The following is a 16,593-nucleotide window of genomic DNA, read 5'->3' on the forward strand; positions in this document are numbered from 1 at the left end:
GGAGAGTAGAGATGGAGGAAATTACTTGCAATGGGGATGGGCAGGGGTGGGTGGGGACAGTTAGATTTCCAGGAGGATGGGTTAGAGTTCTGTCCCTGTGCAACTCTCTAGTTTGGAAGGCCTGCCTCACCTGCATTTCTGTCAGGATCAAACCAGTTCCAGTGGTTCCTGACAGTTCTGAATGGTTCCACCTGTACAGACCAGTTTAAACTAGTTCTGACCTGTTTCGGCAGGTTTAAACCATTCCGACCAGTTCCAACCTCACCAGTTCAGACCAGTTGCAACCAGTTCCAACTGGTCTGTAGTCTCCCAGGCTCACATGTGGCAAACTAATGCTGCCCCTCCACAAACTAGAAATTCCAGAATGCTACAGCTTAAAGTAGGTTGGTTCCCACACCAGATATACACAATAAATATGATGAATCTTTGGCACAAAGTAAGTAGTACTGCTAGCACTAACAGTAAATTTGAGAGACTGAGATCATAGTCCACAAGCCCTGGCTTAGAAGTGAGGTTCATTCCTGTTATAGAGTATGCGAAAACGAACCCACTTGGAGAAATTGCTCCGAGCCCTTACTGAAAACATCTGACACAAGGGAGCCAGCCGCTTAAGCAGTGATATCTGTGATGCCAGCAGATGGCGCCAGAGGAGCACAGATCTGACAGGCAAAAGGCTCTGCAAAGTCCCAAGCCCCGCCTGGCTGCTTGTCACGTGCACTGGGGGTTATTTTCTGTTTAGCCCTGGTTGTGTGTGTGCGCGCGCGTCTGCGCGACAGAGCAGACTTTCTCTGGCCCAAGTTAACTGTAATAGCTGTGTCCTACTTTTTGCTCCAACAGTTAATCCAGAAACTCATTCTTTATGGATGCTAGTGCTGATTGCAACTGAACAGGGAGTGCTGTTGCAGCGTGGCAGGAAGAGCCTTCATCTCTCCAGTGATCCGATGAGGAATCTGAGGGTCTTCTTATCCGGGTTCCCTGCAGGTTTCAGCTAGTCCGGCTGTTGATGTGCCTAGGGCTCAGGGGCGGGGCCATGGCAGCTTTGGGGCTCCACTGGCGCTCTTTAGAGGAGAGGAAGCATGGTGGGGAGAATCTTTATTACGAGCTGTACTTGGAAAAGATGAAGCAGCTCCCGAAGGACGTTCAGCGGTTCTGTGACCCTCAGCTGCCTGTCCCCCGCAGGAAGGAACTGCTGAAGCTGCTCAGGGACCTGGATGATGACTCCAGCTGCCAACACTTGCAGATCCTTTTCTCCTTCTCCGTCCCCAGCCCAGAGGCGCTGGAGCTGCTTTCTGCCCTCCACCTGCCGCTGGTGTCAGCTGGAGCTGTGAGTAAAGACCAGGGCTGCTACTGAATAGACACATCTTTCCCTTACCTTCTAAGGGATGAAACGTGGGCAAACTCCAGGGCCGCCGAGAGACTGGGCCGGGCCCGGGACAAGGCCACCCCTGGGCCCCCCCCCCCCCCCCCCCCGAGGTCACGGCTGCTCCACCCGCCACCGGGCCGGGCCCCTGCACTATATGTAAATCCTTCAAGAGGTAGTGTGTCATGATTTAGGCTCTACACTTTTTCTGATGTTTTGGTACTACCTCAGTAAGGTCAAAACACAATCTCTCCACTGCAAAACACTATACACAAACTTGTGCAAAAACCCACTCATAACCTTACCAAACCATAACAGCACTAATTCCAAGGACAGGACGAGCTACAACCTTATGCATGGAAAGGCAGCACTATAATTACACCGGGCTCTAAAACACCAGTACACAACCTAATGAAAAACAAAACAAAAAGGGCTGCAAATACTACACACTAGCAGAATACTGTACCTTATCACACATGAAAAACACATGGCAACAGATATGACACAAAGAACTAGAAATAAAAAAAAATATGAAGGCAAAATACTGAACTAGAAAGTTACCTGAAGAAGTCAGACTCAGCATGCAGCAATACTAGAAAAATTGAAACTTACATGAAAAACATCACAGATACACATTTCCAAAAGCTGACATAAAAAATTCTGAATAAAATACTTTTTTCTACCTTTGTTGTCTGATCATAGTTTTTCTATTCGCTTTGGTCCCAGTGTCTTCTGTTTTATGCAGTGTCTTCTTTCCATTTGATATTTTTTTCTCTCACCATGTCCACCATCCTCCTGTGTCCTTATGCGTCCTGTCTACCATCTGTAGCACTGTCCCTATCATTCCTCCAGTTTCAGCATCTGCCCTGAAAGTGTTCCGATCCAGCCCTTAAATTCAGCAATTTCCCCTCCATCCATGAGCATTTCTCCTCACTCCCCTCCATCCATGTGCATGTACTTCCTGTCTTCCCTCCCCTCCATCTATGTGCATCTCCTTCCTTTGTCTTTCCTTCCCTTCATCCTTGTCCAACATTTCTTCTCTCTTCCCTGCCCTCCACTCCATCCATGTCCAGCATTTCTCCTCTCTTCCCTCACCTCCATCCATGTGCATCTCCTTCCTAACTTCCCTCTCCTCCATCCACCCATATCCAGTAAATTTCCTCTCTCCCCTGCCCCTCCAATCATCCATCCATGTTCAGCAATTCTTCTCTCTCCCCTGCCATCCCCTCCTGTCCAGCAATTCTCCTCTCCCCCTGCCCTCCTATTCAGCGATCTCTTCTCTCCCCCCTGCCCTCCCCTCTTGTCCAGCAATCTCTTCTCTCCCCTCCTGTCCAGCCATATGTTCTTTCTCCCCCCTGCCCTCCCCTCCCTCCGAGATCCAAGGCCCCCCTCCCTCTCTCTGAGATCCAAGCCCTCCCTCCCTCCCTCCAAGATCCAAGGCCCCCCTCCCTCCCTCTGAGATCCAAGCCCTCCCTCCCTCCGAGATCCAAGGCCCCCCCTCCCTCCCTCAGAGATCCAAGCCCTCCCTCCCTCCCTCAGAGATCCAAGGCCCCCCCCTCCCTCCCTCTGAGATCCAAGCCCTCCCTTAGAGATCCAAGGCCCCCCTCCCGCCCTCCCTTCCTCCGAGATCCAAGGCCCCCCCCCTCCCTCCGTCCGAATGTCAAAAGCGATCTTCTTACCTAACCTCGTGGTTACAGCGCGAGCAGCACACAGTGAAAATCGTGCAGGCTCGCGCTTCAGCCTTCCTTATTGTCTGTCTATCAGCTGAGGTCCCGCCCTCACTTCCTGTTTCTGCAAGGGCGGCGGGCGGGACCTCAGCTGATAGACAGACAATAAGGAAGGCAGAAGCGCGAGCCTGCACGATTTTCACTGTGTGCTGCTCGCGCCATAACCACGAGGTCAGATAAGAACAAGAAGACGAGGGAGGGACAGAAGGTGGGCCCTGGAACTCGGGTGAAAGGGACGGACGACGGGTGGGCCCTGGAACTCGGAGGGGAGGGGCGGAGCTATGGGCATGCGGCGTCGGGCCCCCCTGGAGGCCCGGGCCCGGGGACTTTTGTCCCCCCTGTCCCCCCCTCTCGGCGGCCCTGGCAAACTCCCTACTGTCCATGTAGTGCTCACACCTGCAGCCTGCACTATGAGCCCTCTAGGTCCCAAGGCTGCCAGTTAGTTAACCCCAGATCCGCTGAACAGGGTTTGCATTGCATGCAGGGACTTGTAGTTTCTGCTTTCGAATAGCTACAAGTCCCAACGTGCAGTGGAGTAAACCCAGGCCTGAACTACCCTACTGGGTGAATTTGGAGCCAGTTGGAAACTACAGAGAAATTCAGATACCTTAAAGAGAACAGTTTTCAGTGGAATTTTAGAGTTGGTCAGTTTCACTATATTTGGACTCTCTTTTCAGGAGAGTTAATAATTTTGTTTTCTTAGGGTCTAATCCCAGAAATCTATACTTCTCTGCCCCCCCCCCCCCCCCCCCCCATTGTCGGTTAACAACCTCAAATGGACATAAAGTACAATTAAAATTAGTGCTCTACCATATTTGATTCAAATCAGCCCTGAATTAATTATTTGCTTTTGGCCCAATAGTGATTTAAATTCGAATATGAATAATCTGGAGCTCTAATGTGCTAAATCCTACTGAAATAAACACTTACTGACAGATGATCGAAACCCTGTGCTGTTCCAAACAGTGCTCTAAAAATAGCGCTGGAACAGCACGGGGCGTTATTAGACCTATGATCAGAGATAATTGCATTCAAATTTAATCATGCAGTTATCTCTGATCATGGGGTAGAAGTGCAGGAGAATTGTGCCTGAGCATACGCTCAGCACAATCCTCCAGTACTTGTTTGACAGGTCTGGGCTGTCAAAAGCCCAAACTTGTCAAACACAGGGGCTAGAGGTCCATGGGACCACCAGGCCCCAACTAGCCCTGCCCCAAGCAATGGGGGCTGTAGGTCCGGTGGACCTCCGGTCCCCCCCCCCCCAGGTTCAGGCAGGGCTGGAGATCTGGTGGGTCTCCAGCCCCCCTCTAACTCCCCCAGCAAAGGGTCCCTGGTGGCCTAGTAGGCTACCAACCAGCCCCCCCCCCCCCCCGCGACAGGGGGGCTGAAGGTCCGCTGGACCTCTGGTCCCCCCTGATGATTCCCCCGCCAGGTTCAGGGAGGGCTGGAGATCCGGTGGGTCTCCAGCCCCCCTAACTCCCCCAGGAAAGGGTCCCTGGTGGCTTAGTGGGCAACCAACCAACCCCCTCCCCCCAGCGACAGGTGGGCTGGAGGTCTGCTGGACCTCCAGTCCACACCGACAACCCACCCCCCAGGTTCAGGAAGGGCTGGAGATCCGCTGGGTCTCTAGTCTCCCCCAGCAAGAGGTCCCTGGTGGTCCAGTCCCCCCTACTGCCTACCTTGTGTGTTAGAGGAGGGAGGATAGCCTGCCTCCCTCCTCTTCCTGTGACGCCGCAAAATGGTGGCGCCCAGCCCTGCCCAGTGTTTCCTGGGATGCGCTGGGCGGGGCTATACACCATATAAGGGACCCCTTGCTGGGGGACTAGGGTGGGCTGGAGACCCATCGGATCTCCAGCCCTCCCTGAACCTGTGGGGGGGGATCGTTGGGGGGTCCGGAGGTCCAGCAGACCTCCAGCACCCCTGTCGCTGGGGGGGGGGGGGGGGGTGGTTGGTCACCCACTAGGCCACCAGAGACCTTTTGCTGGGGGGCGGGCTGGAGACCCACCAGATCTCCAGCCCTTTCTGAACCTGGGGGGGGGGGACCGGAGGTCCGCCGGACCTCCAGCCCCCTGTCGCTGGCAGGTGGGGGGAATGGGGGCCTGCCAGCATGCAAATGCATGCTGGACAGGGCTCACCATTCCTCCCCAATGATCCGCAAACCCTAACGCCAGCTCGGAGCTGGTGTAGGGTTTGCCGCAGCCAGCGAACCAATCTTTGGCGTGCTGGCCGCTGATCATTGAGGATGAATATGTTTAGCCCTGTTTAGCATGCATTTGCATGCTAGTTGCATTCAGAGCCCTTGAGCGCGTTGTTTCCTAGATATGCAGGTTGGACCTGATAACTGCACAGAATTGTAAGCTTCAGATCAGGGGTTCTCAACCCAGTCCTCGGAACACACCCAGCCCAGCCATGTAGCCAGATCTCAGGTCCCAAGGGTTCTTGAGCACAAAGGGAGGGGGATTTGCATGCCCCACGACTCCTGCATACTTGAGCTGGTGCATCTCTGCCTGGGACTGTAGACTGGCTGCCAGCTCTCAGCTCTGCACATGAGACCTACTGGATAAGGTCCCCAAACCCCACCAGCAGAAGAAGTCTTCCACTCATGACCTGCACTTTCTCTGGCCCTACCCCCTCCCGTGCATCTTCAGTTTTCATGCTGGGAACCCCTCAGTAGGTGTCATCTATAAATTGAATTTTTTAAATAAAGAGAACAGTGGCTGAATTAGCCAATACAATCAGAACAGTAATTACCATCCTGGAAATAACAACCATGTCAATTCAATAATGGTATATGTGGTAAACAATGAGCATGAAAAGTGACATGATTAGAAAAATAAAAAGTAAACCAAATGGGAAGAAAGAAAATAGTGAAGGATAAAATGATGACAATGACAAAAATCCAATGATGGGATAGTCATACTCTGATTTCTAAATATTGTTCCAGAAGTTTCTGTATAGATGTTATCTTATGTACCCTGTTGTTTTTTTCTGATGCTTTAATTTGTATTTATATTCATATTCAAGGCATACCGTATGCCACCAAGATGTTTCATTTAAAGTGGTTGTGTTTTTCCATGATCCTAAAATCATTTCAAGAGCAATTGAAAGAAGTAAGTTTAATAAAGTACTGAGATCATCTTCTAAGTTAAGATCAGGATGCAGTGGGGAAAGAGAACCAAGATGGCGTGAGAGGTCAAACCCTACTGCAGACCTTCCAAGTTACCCAGCTCCAAGAGGGAGATTTAAAGACAACCTCCTAGTGGTACATTACGGGACCTCAGCACGTATTTCTATGGGTAGAATCGGGGACTACAAATCCCACACTGCTTTGAAATGTAAGTAGAAAACCAGGATTGGCCAACAAGTCTCCCTCCTGGAACTGGGTAACTTGGCAGCTCTGCCAGTGCCAGCTTTCTTTTTTTTCAGTTCAGACTTTTTTATTGACTTTTACAAAATATAACTAAACAACAATACAAAAAGGATGGATGTCACAGAACAGAGGCATACATTAAATGGAATTAAAATATGTTTAGAGTGACAAAGCATTTAAAAGAAATAAAACATGAAGATGGATAATGGCAAAAGATAAAGTGAAAAAAATGATATTGCTATAAAATCAACATACAATGAACTAAGATAAACATCCACCGCCATCTTTCTAATGCTTTTTTTTTCCTGCCTTGCTGTGGTTTCAGGGCACTGGTTACTGGGAGTTTTTGCTGAGGAGTCATGCTGGAGTCGACGTGCTGTCCTTTGATACGAACATTGTGTATCCTCCTGAGATGAGATACACAGAGATTCTGGTAAAGGCTCGGTACTGTTCTAATCTCTCTTCCATAATCATGAACCAAACTTTGGAGCCCTTTTACTAAAGCTTAGCCCATACTAAGGGGTCCTTTTACTAAGCTGCGGTAAAAGGGGGCCTGTGCTAGCATCAGCAAGCGTTTTGACGTGCGCTGAGGCTGTCTTTTTCTTTCAGGGGGGAGTACTTACTGCCACCCACTGAGGTGGCAGTAAGGGCTCCTGCGCTAACCCGGCGGTAACCGGGCAGAGCACGGTACTGCCTGATTACCGCCAGGTAAGCCCCAGCTCCGGAAATGGCGCGCGATGGGGGAGGGGACTGCTGCCGGGCTCCTGCGGTAGCCTGGCAGTAATTCCGGATTGGCGTGCGGCAGACCTGTTGCCACGCACCAGACCTGTAGTAAAAGGGCCCCTAGGTTTAAAATGGGCTTCTTGGCTGTTAGAGCGCACTAAGCTTTTTATTTAGATATTTCACGCCTTTTCAGCAGTAACTCAAGGTGAGTTACATTCAGATACAGCAGGTATTTTCTGTCCCCTGGGCTTACTCTCTAGGTTTGTACCTGAGTAGTGGAGGTTAAGTGACTCAGCCAGGGTCACAAGGAGGATGTCATTGTCTCTCTGCAAATAATGGCAGATATCATGTCAGATACCAGTACTTACTTACAACCAGTGGTGTAGCCACAGGTGGGCCTGGGTGGGCCGGGGCCCATCCACTTAGGGCTCAGGCCCACCCAATAGTAGCACACATTTAGCAGTAGCTGGTGGGGATCTCAAGCTCTGCCAGCTGAAGACTTCCTCCTGATGGTAATGAAAACGCAACTCTCCACAATACCGGCACCTGTGCATTCTCAGTTTTCAGCACATGCCTGCTGCAGACTGCCAAGGTGGAAAGAAGCGTTTTCCCACCAGCTGAGATATTGTTTGGTGTGTGGGGGGTAGACACTTGGTGCCCACCCAATTCTTGCCTAGGCCCACCTAAAATCTGTTGCCTGGCTACGCCCCTGCTTGCAACTACAGAGCCGTGACCTAGCACTGAATATCTGTGACTAGTGAGCCTGCCTTCACCTGCTGCTGCAGCCTGTGTCTTCAGAGCTACTAAAGCTGACTGCTTGCCTGTACCTGGAGAGCCTGTATCTATTACTACGGCCTGTGACTTCAGAGCTTGTTTCTACTGTTGCTGGCTGCTAGCCTGTATCTGCTACTGCGGCCTGCCTATGACAGCGACGTCTGCCTGTGTCTGCCACTGGTTTGATTTACATTTGATTTATTGACTTCATATACTATTTAACATCACCAAGGTTCTAAAGTGGTTTACAATATAACATTTCACAGTACAATATAAACAAAAAGAAGAGAAAATAAATTCTAATAATCAGTACAAAAATCTAATAATCCAGTTTGTATCTCTACAACACAGAGATCTTATTATTCAATGTAGATCCAGTCCATAACTCTTAAGTTGCCTGCCTGTGACTACAGAACCTGCATGTCTACTGCTGCCTGCCTGCGACTATAAGGGCTGAACTCCGACATAGTCTTTGGTTGTGATCAGAGAGCTTGTTACCTTTCTGTTCTCCTTTATTATCATTGGCAGGGATTTGTGACACTTGCATGGGTACTTCTTGGTGAATCTAATAGTAAGCTAATCAGATGCTTATTTTTCCAGACAAGCGGTCCAGAAATCTTGGAACAGTTCCCTGAGAGGGGTTTGCTTTTGTCCTGGCCTGACACTGAAGGTAAGGGAATTGGCGGTACATTAAGAAGTTGCGACGCCTCGGGTCTGCTATGCAGTTGGTAGCAACACACAGTCGCAATGTCTGGAAAAAGGAACACACAGACCACTCCCAGGACATCTGAAGAAAAAAAAAAAACACCCTACAATCCGTATGCATTCAGTGTGTTGCCAACAAGGAGCTGCATGGCCTGAAGGAACTATCCTAGTGCTGATTCTGGGGGGCACCCCTGCACTCCGTCCATTGATTTGGGGGGGGGGGGGTGCACTAGTTTTGATGTGATATTAAAGCAAACCCTAGTGTGTACATAAAAAAGCCAGGGGTCGATATTCAAAGGACCAACTCCTACCCTCATAAGTATTAGTGAGAAAGATATTTAGTGGCAGTAACTGGATGGTAACGCTGAATATTTTCTCTGATCAGCTTGTGGGGTGGGGACGGTCCGTGGGCAGAGCCTGAGGGTATCCAGTCAGTGGCAGTAATCAGCACTTAATGTTCATCACTGCTGTCCAAATAAGTATCCAGTTAACTTAGGACAGCAAAAAACCTTTCTTAAGCGCTATCAGGAACTGAGGCTGGATATTTGTATCCATGGAAAAATCACTGACTGCCATGGGTTCATATGGGGGGGGGGGGGGGCTGCAGATTATATTGTTCACAAGCCCAATACAATAGAGAAGGCTCAGGACAGCCCAGGTGGGTCCTACAGGACTTCAGTCACTGAAGCAGTAGTACAATTTGCAGAGTAAGCATTAGGGTGCAGCATCAAAGTGGTCTGTCTGTATGTTACATTCAGAACAGAAAGGAATGTGTATGTTAAATGGAAGTTATGGTGCTTCTCCGCACACTTGTCTGTTTTTCCACTTTCACTTCTCTCCTTTCAGAGTCCTCTATGTTCTCTCTGGACTGCTTGGCCTTCTTCCAAGGAGAAACCATCATTCACATTGGGGAGCTGCTAGGGGAAACCCTGTCAGCCAATCCATGGGGCCAGTCCACTGCCCGTGACTTCCAGTTGGCGCTGGCCACCGATTTCTGCTGTGTGAAACGGATGCGGCTGCCGAACTGGCCAGGACACATGGACTCTCTTAGTATCTGGAAGAGAAAGAACCCACAGCCAGTACTCTGCGACGGAGCCCATTTCCACTATGTGAACACAGACTTGGCCGTCCACCTGCAGTAATCCAGCACCCAGGAACACTAGCCCCCCCCCCCCCCTCAACTATTGTAGAACAAAGGTCATGCCAAAGGACTTGGTGGCAACTTTGACCAACCTAGCATGCGGCATTATGATGTAAGGTTTACAGTTCAACTAAGACTGTCAAACTGAACTTGCTTGTGACTGGTCACATTACAGATTCAGGGCCCTGTTTACAAAGGCGCTCACTAACCATGTAAATGCGACTGAATATGGGTCATTCAGTGGTAGTGGAGTCGACTTTAAAATGATAAAGCTCAAGATCTTATTCAAATACTCCTGGCAAAGATCCAAGGTTCATCGTCTAGCTTGGCAAGAGAATGTTTCAGCATACAATGTTAAATGCACAAGTAGCTGCACATGAATTTCAAATCTCAGTTTCTTTATAATATTGTTGAAAATCTTCAGGATATTTCATCTTCCATGTCAACAAGTGAATCTTCTCTACTCTCACAAGTTGTTCATGATTTGGATGAATGTGCTAAATACCTCGTTCGATCAGCTTATGATGCTTAAGACACAGCTTCCAGAGGGTCAGCTATAGCAATAATGTTGAGGCATATGGCATGATTGAAAGCTTAGGATGTCTCTTGATTGCACAGCAGATGCTCCATACTAATGAGAAAAGCTCCTTGGAGAGAAAGTGAAAGAAACTGCCTTTTATAAGACAGTTGTTCTACTGTCCAGTTGTTGGCAGTGCATAGCTTTGATCAAGATATGTCTGTGCATTAGGGTCATCTCTATCGAAGACCTTGCTATCAGTATAGAAGATATGAACCGTATCTGTTTCTGCTAAATTTGTGACAACCTGGACAAATTGTGCTTTATTATCTTCTTGTAACCCGCTGCGAACTATTTATTATGGTATTAGCGGACTATAAGTGACCTAACTGTAACTGTATCATTACTTGAAAGTCTAGGCTCCAAGAGTCTCCTCAGCACTATCAAAATCTCAGAGGCCAAGGGATAAAAAAAATCTCAGAAGAGTGTAAGTCAGCAACAAACTAAAGTTTTTGACTATGTTTACGCCAATAATTTGCCAGTAGGGAGCAGGCTGTCTTTTGTTTTTCTAGAAAGTTCGAGACACATAGCTATAGTCAGATGAGTACTCAATAGAATAAAAGGGGTACAGACTAAACCTGAAATCAGCCCCTACAACCAGAGTAAGACCTATGTTATCTGCATATGACTTCAGGACTGTTGTACGAAGGCATTTAGGATTAGAAAATGCGATGTGGCTGTCCTTAGATCCAGTGATGCAAACACACTATGTGGAAACTAGAACATCTTCCTTTACTGTTGCCGGTACGCAAGCCGCCCCACTTACTCTTCTGTCTTAAATCAGGGCACTTGTGGATTTGTAGTAATGTGATGAAGTTTAAGAAACTTCTCAAAACGCAGTTGTTTGTGGCTGCATTTGATTCTTTTTTTTTTTTTATTATACCCTCTGCTACAACATGAATTGAACTGTGATTTTGTGTTAAAAAATGTGTCTGTATGTTAGGCTCTTTATAATATTGATTATGTATGTACTTTTGTAAACCACAGAGAGGCATATTTTCAAAGCATTTAGCCTTCCAAAGTTCCATAGAAACCTATGCAACTTTGGAAGGCTAAGTGCTTTGAAAATATGCCTCTTAGTCAATTAAGTGGTATTTAAGATTTTTTAAATAAATAAAAAAATAAATATGCCTCTGTTACATCAATGTAAAACTGCTGCAGGAAGACATAACTATGTTCCTTCAAAATAATGGCCTTGAGGAAGTACCCAAAAAAGAAGAGCATCGAGGATTTCATTCCAGATACTTTCTAACATGTCATAACAAAACTCTGTAAGCCACATTGAGCCTGCAAATAGGTGGGAAAATGTGGGATACAAATGCAATAAATAAATAAATAACTCCAAAGAAATCAGGGGCAATGCAATCTATCCTAGATCTTCAAGGAGTGTACAAATATATAAAGAAGGGGATGTTCGAAATGAATTCCCTAGCTACTGTTTCACCTCTCTTGAAAAAGAATGATTGGTTAGTATCCTTAGACCTAAAAGAGATGTAGAGAATGACACAGAGACGGGGACCCACGATAACCATGGGGATGGGGACAGATGGGGATAAACTTTGTCCCCGTGTCATTCTCTAATGTATACATACATCCCTATTTGCCAACAACACAAGAAATGGCTGTGCTTCAACTTTCTAGATAAGTGCAACCAATACAAGGTTCTGCCTTTTGGACTTTCTTCAGCCCCTATGGTATTTACAAAGTGTGTGGCAACACACTTACACAAGAAAGCCATATCTGTATCTCCTAGTTAGACAATTGCCTCAGGTACAACAATTAGACTGTGAGACCTCCAGGGACAGAGAAATGCCTAGTGTAACTCACCTTGAGCTACTACTGAAAAAGGTGTGAACAAAATCAATAATAACTAATTGGCTGATTTCAGGGAATACTCACCAAACAGGAGTGCCTTGAATACAGTGATTCAGGTTCATATAGAAGTTGGATTCCTCGTAACCTGGTCTTGGGGTTTATTGGATTTGTGCCTGATCCAGTGGAAACTGAAGTGGCTTGGCATGGGTTAAGGTGAGAGATGGAGAGGAGCATGATTCAGGCCTGGCTTGTGGGGTCTGAGCTTAATACTCTAAGCACTGAACTACTCATTCAATCCCAGAAAGGCAAGGAAAAAGTGTAAATAACATGACCACATCTACTTGGGAAACATGGAAAGGAAACCAAGCGACGTTTAGTGCTCTCAAGCCAGAAGAGAGCTTTTCTGGTATTGGTGGATTCCCATGTATCAAGCAGTGGCGGCTGTGCTAGTTTAAAGGATGTTTTGACCAATGTTCCCTCTAAGTGGAGCACATGAGCGATTGCTCATACTTTTTAGAAGCGTCGCTCACAGATTTTACATGGTTGTTCACAAAAATGATTTTTGTGCTATATACCAGTGGCGTAGGAAGGGGGGGCGGTGGGGCGGTCCGCCCCGGGTGCACGCCGCTGGGGGGGGGGGTCGGCTCCGCTGGGTCCCTGCTCCCTCTGCCCCGGAACAGGTTACTCCCTGTTCCGGGGTGGGGGGAGCTGGGAGCCGGCGGAGCCAATGCAGCTCCCGGCGACGTGCACTCAGGGCGGACTGGCCCTCCCGCCCGCCTCCGCTAGTGGTAAGAATGTTCTCCGGGGGGTGCGCGCACCGAGGGGGGGAATGCGCCATGCTGCACCCGGCAGGGGGGTGCGCAGCGGTGACCCACCCCGGGTGTCAGCCACCCTTGCTACAGCACTGCTATATACAGAAATACATTCCTAATACTGGTGGTCAAGAATTGTTGGTTTTTAAAACTTGTTGCTCACACACAAAAAAAGTTTAACAAAGGCAATTTTGAGGTTGTTTGATCTCATTTTGAAGAAATTTGAAGTCAGTAACAGTATTATTAATAGTTTGACTATGTTCTGTTGTGGCATTTGCTTTCCTGTCAGAATTAGAGTTCTTTTCTTTAAGTCATTTTTAACTTTGTGGTACATCGCCTTGATTTATCCTGTGAACAAGGTGATTTTAGCAAATTTTAATAAACATAAACTGTACTTGTGTGCTATAGTATTTATTTATTTATAGGCCTGATATTCAGCCTGAAAAGCTCAGTGTTTTGCTGACCAGCACTGACGTTATACTTGGAATGTAAATGCCAGATCTTGTCTGGGCTCCAGCCTTGAATTTTTGGGTTTACGAGCTAGCAAAATCATAGCTGGTTTATTGTGATATTCAGCACTTAAATGGCTATGGTGAACCATGCAAAGATAGGACTGACTTTTATGCGGTTACCTTCATCGAATAACGTGCTGACTTCACCTCGGAACACCCCCAAAATAGCTGGGTTTACATTGGCCGCTAACTGGACATTTTCAGCAGCGCTATCCTGTATATGACTGGTTAGTCCTAAAAAAGTGATCTGACCAGCTACAAGCAAGCTCTGGTTGGTTAAATTGCATTGAATATAACTAACCATGATGTTTAAAGAACATTTTAAGCGAGTAGAGGGGGAGGGAGGTTGGGGGGGGGGGAGGGGGGTATAGGAGTGGGAAGGGTAATGTTCAATGCATAATAGAGGGACATGTGTATTATTAGATAGGAGAACAATCCTTTGAAGGAGCACATTAAGAGGACCCACCAGTAAATTTTGTTGGGATAATAAACTGAGTAAAACACGAGTTATAAATATTGGAGTTTCATATAAAAGTTTATTGTTAATAGTTATGCAACTGCACAGTAATTATACATGTACATATTATAGATATAGGAGAAGACAAGAAGGAAGGGATAGGGGAGAAAAGTTTGGAAAACATTGATGATGGACATTTCAGGTTTAGTAATATGTACTAGACTTCGCTGTTATACGATTTATATTGACTGAGATGGAATTGTATACCATGTGACCCCATCAATAAAAAATTGTTGAAACATAAATTGCATTGAATATCAACCCCTAAGTTTATAGAATAGCATGCATATGATCGAATCATGCACTTGTGCATGTAAGTTATAGAATATCATGCGCACAACTGCCTACTTAAGCGTGAGCATTTACACCAGGATTTGATATGGCATAACCTAAAGTTAAGTGTGTGTCGACCTACGCTCTATTCTACAATGGCAGCTTCGCACACAATTGCTGTTATAGAGTTGGCATTTACCAACCTTATTTTTTTATGCCTAATTTTTGGTGCACTTTCGTGAATCTACCCCATGACTTACAGAATACTCTAACTTAAGTGAGTCTTTGCTACATTTGGGTATTCTCAGTTATACCAGGTCTAGGACTGGTGATACTGTAGGCAACTAATGTTGGATTATTTGTAGTAAATAATTAGCAGATTTTATACACACAGCTTCAGCTTTAGAAATGTTAATTTCTTTTCTTCATCTCTCTCTCATACACCCCAGAATAATTCACTGCTGAGTCACTTTAAAGTTGAAGTAACAAAACATCTGTTTACTCACAGTTTGTAGTTAGATTATATTCAGACAGGCTTATATATACATAATACTATACATTTGGATTATCAGCTCTTTCCATGTGCTTAGATGGTAATGGATGCTCACACCACCATAGATCCTCTCAGCTTAGGAGAGACCATGAGCTCCATGTGCTGTGCCTAACCCCCACAGGAAGTTGCATGGCTGTGACCTCTCTAAGTAATTCACATCAGAGGTCACAGAGTAATCACAGAGAAAACATTTCTGACAGGCAATGCATGTAAAATACAATACATTCCAACAACTAAGAGTGAGGTGTACCAATACTGGGTTACGTTACTGTTCTGTAATGGAATTGGGTACCCAGGTGCCATTATCGAATATACTGTCACCACCTAGCATGGGGGCACTTCGAGAATGGCCACCTTTACCCACCCTTCAGGTACAACATTAGATTGTGAGCCCTCCAGGGACAAGGAAATACCTAGTGTACCTGAATCTTTAGCTCACCTTGAGCTGCTACTGAAAAGGTCTGAGCTTTAAAATCCAAATAAAAACCATTGCTGGAGCTCAACGGGCAAGTTCCAACAGCTATGAACAACAGGACTGCTGAATATTGTTACTATTTGTTAATAAACGCTGCTCAAGCAGGAATTCTGGCAAGGGCCATAAAAGAGCCACTTAGGTGTCTGCCTGATTTACTTCCTGAGTCCCCTTTCTCCTCCCTCAGGGCCTCATCTTTATTAGGGGCCAAGAGAAGGAATGCTGATAAACTTTACTGTCTGAAATACAGGGGAGTCCAGCAGCCAAAATGCAGCTTCTGACCCCTCACATTCCAGCTTCTCAAAGCCAAGCAACAATGGGAGTTGTGAGAGAAAGAATCACTGAAGTGTTTTGTTGAATAAGAGCAGAATTTGTCCACTTTGTTCACTGAGCTAATAACAGGCCATATTATAAGAAACATTACAGTCTGTGAAAGAGACCAAAGCCCCCAAAATTCTTCCAGAGAATAGTCATTAATAACAGCTTAGTGGGGAACAAGCACACAACAATTGCTGACCATTCAAAGGGAAAAAGAAAGCATCCACAAGCCAGCAAATCCATTGACCCCCACCAAAGGGAAGTGATAGAGAAACATCAGCTCCAAGCAGTCAAAACCTGAGGAACTTGAGATAATCACAAAAGTAGTGGCCTCCTGCACTTTGTTATTTTCTTAGTCACCTCAGACCCTACTCAACTATCTTGGAGTTATCCCAATTGTGGTGGCCTTATCAATTTGGGGACAGAGGCTGGCTAATAGGATGGTTGTGTTTAGTTGTGACAACATGGAGGTAGTTGATGTGCTTTGGCCATATGGATACATCATTGCACTGCCTCAAGTAGGATCCCCCATATATGAAGGTGCTCTTTGATGGCTTGTGAGGTGGTGGTGAGCTTCTGCCATGGTCTCTACCGTCCTGCAGAGAAGCTCTCTGAACCACTCTGTAATGTGAAGCTCAAATGATGCATTTGTCCCAAAGTAACCTTCTTGGCTATTTCCATCAGCCATTCTAGTCCTTTCACCTTTTCCAACTTAGAACTGGGCCAGTGAATCACCATCTCTAAGGATATGTGAATACCATAGTCACATCCCTCATCTTTTCTTGTCCTATAGTCAGCCCAAGTGATAAGCTGTCCATAATCTTTGACAGCAGTATCAATCCATGGCTGTAACCCATTGCTGGCTGGGTCATCACCACCTCAATCTGTCTCAGCTGGCAGTTTGCAATCCAGCTCCTGCCTAATTCAGCAATCCAGCTGCAAGC

The 16,593-nt window shown here is 46.6% G+C and overlaps 1 protein-coding gene across 1 annotated transcript; it reads left to right on the top strand.

Moving 5' to 3' along the window:
* The first annotated feature begins 779 nt into the window (after positions 1-779).
* LOC115456511 lies at positions 780-11,364 on the top strand. Its single transcript, XM_030185641.1, has 4 exons — positions 780-1,324; positions 6,783-6,890; positions 8,555-8,624; positions 9,506-11,364. The coding sequence occupies exons 1-4, from the start codon at positions 1,004-1,006 to the stop codon at positions 9,799-9,801; spliced, it is 795 nt and encodes a 264-aa protein (XP_030041501.1). The 5' UTR covers positions 780-1,003; the 3' UTR covers positions 9,802-11,364.
* Positions 11,365-16,593: the final 5,229 nt, after the last annotated feature.

Source organism: Microcaecilia unicolor, chromosome 13 (genome assembly GCF_901765095.1).
Source record: "Microcaecilia unicolor chromosome 13, aMicUni1.1, whole genome shotgun sequence".
In the NCBI taxonomy this organism is placed as follows: Eukaryota; Metazoa; Chordata; class Amphibia; order Gymnophiona; family Siphonopidae; genus Microcaecilia; species Microcaecilia unicolor.

What these genes read in the sequence shown, in the direction of transcription:
- LOC115456511 (XM_030185641.1), top strand. Translation starts at nt 1,004, where the DNA reads ATGTGCCTAGGGCTCAGGGGCGGGGCCATGGCAGCTTTGGGGCTCCAC. An exon ending in TGAGATACACAGAGATTCTG is followed by an intron (nt 6,891 to 8,554) that starts GTAAAGGCTCGG and finishes TTATTTTTCCAG; the next exon opens with ACAAGCGGTCCAGAAATCTT. An exon ending in GTCCTGGCCTGACACTGAAG is followed by an intron (nt 8,625 to 9,505) that starts GTAAGGGAATTG and finishes CTCTCCTTTCAG; the next exon opens with AGTCCTCTATGTTCTCTCTG.